The 1,914-nt window shown below is 32.1% G+C and overlaps 1 protein-coding gene across 1 annotated transcript in view; it reads left to right on the forward strand. All coding sequences in view use genetic code 12, as the record gives it.

The window, feature by feature from the left end:
* Positions 1-796: 796 nt before the first annotated feature.
* Positions 797-1,914, forward strand: part of KGF55_000099 (uncharacterized protein) — a gene marked incomplete at both ends in the record, with an annotated part of 1,514 nt that continues 396 nt past the window's right edge. Inside the window, one exon of the mRNA XM_051761308.1 lies at positions 797-1,760. Within this exon, the coding sequence (XP_051617187.1) occupies positions 797-1,760 (964 nt within the window). The remainder of the gene's footprint in view (positions 1,761-1,914) is intronic.

Consider the following 1,914-nt stretch of genomic DNA (forward strand, 5'->3'; position numbering starts at 1 on the left):
TTTGAATTGATAGAAAACTGAAGTAATAAACAGAATATCAAAATAGCGGCTAATTGAAACTTCAACTTCAACTTCAACTTCAAATTCAAACTCAACCTCAATTCCACTTTAATAATTATTGACATCTACTATCATCAATGATTGATATCAGCTGAAATACTTTACGCATTAATTATGTTCGGTATGTGAGATAATACAATTATTATTTTTAACTTTCAAATTTTGAGATTTCGAATTTAAAAACCTAGAAGAAGGGTCTACTCAAATTGTTCAATATTGTTGATACTTCAATTGATTTAACCTATTATGTTCAACCACTTGTTTTAAGATATATGATGAGGCCACAAACCTGCGCTTTGATGCCTATCGACAAGCTAAGGGATAGGGGCTAAAGCGTGGTTGGAATATTGGAGTAAGGTTGGTGTTGTGAGTCCCCCTACGGAGCATCGCACCAAAAGCTGCTTTGATAGGACTAATCACGTTGCTTCATCCTATCCTTTTGTAAGGATAGTCTGATAAGCAAAGAACCGGAAGGCCAAAACTCAATTTCTTATTCTTGTTGGAGTTACAAATCAACTTCAGTTGTTAGGGTCTCGTGTTGTCTTGTGTGTTGTGTTGTAATTCCCTTATTACAAAAATTTGATATTAAAAAATTTGAATTGTTGAGATAATTTATTTACTTTGACTTTGATACTAACTTGAATATTATCAATATCAATAGATTTAGCAGCATTTGGCTGAATGTCAATTGCACTAGTCCAAACCATCAAGTTTCTACGACTTCACTTTTTTGAAAATGTATGAACAACAACAACAACATCAACAACATCAACAACATCAACAACATCAACAACATCAACAACATCAACAACATCAACAACATCAACAACATCAACAACATCAACAACATCAACAACATCAACAACATCAACAACATCAACAACATCAACAACATCAACAACATCAACAACATCAACAACATCAACAACATCAACAACATCAACAACATCAACAACATCAACAACATCAACAACATCAACAACATCAACAACATCAACAACATCAACAACATCAACAACATCAACAACATCAACAACATCAACAACATCAACAACATCAACAACATCAACAACATCAACAACATCAACAACATCAACAACATCAACAACATCAACAACATCAACAACATCAACAACATCAACAACATCAACAACATCAACAACATCAACAACATCAACAACATCAACAACATCAACAACATCAACAACATCAACAACATCAACAACATCAACAACATCAACAACATCAACAACATCAACAACATCAACAACATCAACAACATCAACAACATCAACAACATCAACAACATCAACAACATCAACAACATCAACAACATCAACAACATCAACAACATCAACAACATCAACAACATCAACAACATCAACAACATCAACAACATCAACAACATCAACAACATCAACAACATCAACAACATCAACAACATCAACAACATCAACAACATCAACAACATCAACAACATCAACAACATCAACAACATCAACAACATGAACAACAACAACAACATCAACAACATCAACAACATCAACAACATCAACAACATCAACAACATCAACAACATCAACAACATCAACAACATCAACAACATCAACAACATCAACAACATCAACAACAACATCAACAACAACATCAAAAATCGTTAATCCATTTTCAATTTTGTTACATCAGTTACTTAAATTATTGTTAAATATGGAGGATCTATTTTCAATTTCGTTTCATCAGCTAATCTATCTTCAATTTTGTTTTATCAATTACATCAATTATTGTTAAATATGGAGGATCTATTTTCAATTTTGTTTCATCAGTTACTTCAATAATGGTTAAATATAGAGGATC

This window comes from Candida pseudojiufengensis (assembly GCF_024610245.1).
Source record: "Candida pseudojiufengensis strain CBS 10847 chromosome Unknown scaffold47, whole genome shotgun sequence".
NCBI lineage: Eukaryota > Fungi > Ascomycota > Pichiomycetes > Serinales > Debaryomycetaceae > Lodderomyces > Lodderomyces pseudojiufengensis.